The sequence below is a fragment of the Pristiophorus japonicus genome, chromosome 10 (genome assembly GCF_044704955.1).
Source record: "Pristiophorus japonicus isolate sPriJap1 chromosome 10, sPriJap1.hap1, whole genome shotgun sequence".
NCBI classification, from domain to species: Eukaryota; Metazoa; Chordata; class Chondrichthyes; family Pristiophoridae; genus Pristiophorus; species Pristiophorus japonicus.
This window is the reverse complement of record NC_091986.1, coordinates 218,366,608-218,368,754: the sequence shown is the minus strand read 5'-3', so window position 1 is coordinate 218,368,754 and position 2,147 is coordinate 218,366,608. Positions and strand designations below refer to the sequence as shown.

Below are 2,147 nucleotides of genomic sequence, written 5' to 3'. Positions count from 1 at the left end.
ACCCCTGAACCCGGCCCCTGTCGCCGACCCCTGTCCCCTGTCCCTGAACTCGGCCCCTGTCCCCAACCCCTGAACCCGGCCCCTGTCGCCGACCCCTGAACCTGGCCCCTGTCGCCGACCCCTGTCCCCTGTCCCTGAACCCGGCCCCTGTCCCCAACCCCTGAACCCGGCCCCTGTCGCCGACCCCTGTCCCTGAACCCGGCCCCTGTCCCCAACCCCTGAACCCGGCCCCTGTCGCCGACCCCTGAACCCAGCCCCTGTCGCCGACCCCTGTCCCCTGTCCCTGAACCCGGCCCCTGTCGCCGACCCCTGAACCCAGCCCCTGTCGCCGACCCCTGTCCCCTGTCCCTGAACCCGGCCCCTGTCCCCAACCCCTGAACCCGACCCCTGTCCCTGAACCCGGCCCCTGTCCCCAACCCCTGAACCCGGCCCCTGTCGCCGACCCCTGAACCCAGCCCCTGTCCCCAACCCCTGAACCCGGCCCCTGTCACCGACCCCTGAACCCAGCCCCTGTCGCCGACCCCTGAACCCGGCCCCTGTCACCGACCCCTGAACCCAGCCCCTGTCCCCAGCCCCCGTCCTGAACCCCCTGAATGACCCCATCCTCTGATCTCAATCCCTGACTTTAACCTTAACCCCTGACCTCTGCCCTAGCCCTGAATCTGAACCCCAACCCCCTAACCTGAATCCAGCCCTTAACCCCAAAGTTTAACCTCCACCCCAACTACTGACCCCTGAATAACCTCTGGCCGACCCCTGACCCCTGCCGCCCGGCTCCCAGGCCGCGTTGAGTGGAAGGGGTGAAATGGGAAAGGCAGACCTGTGTGTGCTTTGTTTCAATACAGCAATGTATTTTACTCTTCCAGGCAAGTCTGTCATTCCTTGAAATGTCTGCTCCTGCCTCCCAAGGCCACGACCGGAGCAAAAGGCCGGCGGCGGGCGAGGAGGAGGAGGACCCGGTGGATCAGATGATTTCCAGGACCGGCTGTGCCGGCTTCCACCGCGCGGTCCAGGACTGCATGGCGGAGTTCCAGGACTGGCGACACTGCCAGCAGCCCGTGAGCGACTTCAAGCAGTGCATGGCGGAGTACCAGCGAGTGCGAGCTGGGCAGGCGGCCAGGCACAAACCCAGCCCGTCCGGGAGCTGAAACCGAGCGGGGAGGGAAAATCCTTCGAGAATCTATAAAACCTTTCGATCCAAAAACAACCTGCCGCATCGGCCAGAGACAAGGAAACCATTGCGCGAGGACTTTAGCTGAAGCTGTGACCACTTGTGTCTCGCATCGAATTTTGCAGCCATTTTTGCCCAAGTAGTCCGTGCCGGCGTTGAAGCCCCACATCACCCACCCCTTACTGTCCACAAGGTGTTTTACAGGACCCAGCCGCCATGCAGCGCTGCCTGTTGGATTTCAGGAAAGCTGTGTGTGTGTGACATTCTGCCCTGTGTCCGCTTCCACTGCTCGATTCTGTCCCTGGTCGCTTGGCTTTATTCTGAAGAAGAGCCCTGTAACGCCAGGGGTGAACTACTGATAGTTACAGGCCTGTGCTGAGAGCGGTTTGAAGCCGTTGGATTGAGATCTGAGTGGTCGCCTTTGGCCGGACAGAGGGAGGCAGAAATTTGTAGCAACGGTACATCAGGGAATGATCGAAGGTTTCTTCAAGATCAGGGACCCCCTCCTCTACCTCCAACTCTGAAACCCCCTCCGCCTCTGTGGACTGATTTTTAAAAACTTATGAACACAAAGCTTCAGGTCGTGTCCTGCAGCAGTGAATAAAACTCCATAATGTTTCCTGTGTTTGTGCTGTTCCTGCTCTTCATTCTGTGTCCGAACTGTTCCTACAGCACAACTATTGATTATCTGCCCATTACCATCATAACAACATAGAACTAGGAGCAGGAGTTGGCCATTTCGCCCCTCAAGCCTGCTCCGCCATTCAATACGATCATGGCTGATCTGATCGTGGACTTAGCTCCCCATAACGCTTTGCTCCCTTATCGCTCAAAATCTGTCCATCTCTGCCTTAAATATATTCAATGACCCAGCCTCCACCGCTCTTTGGGGCAGAGAATTCCACAGATTTACAACCCTCTGAGAAAATAAATTCCTCCCCATCTCAGTTTTAAATGGGCGGCCCCTTATTCTGAA

The 2,147-nt window shown here is 58.6% G+C and overlaps 1 protein-coding gene across 2 annotated transcripts in view; it reads left to right on the top strand.

The window, feature by feature from the left end:
• coa4 (cytochrome c oxidase assembly factor 4 homolog) overlaps nucleotides 1-1,796 on the top strand; it is a 2,361-nt gene extending 565 nt beyond the window's left edge. For both annotated transcript variants that reach the window (XM_070891662.1, XM_070891664.1), the window contains exon 2: nucleotides 867-1,796. In XM_070891662.1, coding sequence (XP_070747763.1) covers nucleotides 888-1,148 — 261 coding nt within the window. In that variant the 5' untranslated portion in view covers nucleotides 867-887 and the 3' untranslated portion in view covers nucleotides 1,149-1,796. The remainder of the gene's footprint in view (nucleotides 1-866) is intronic.
• Nucleotides 1,797-2,147: the final 351 nt, after the last annotated feature.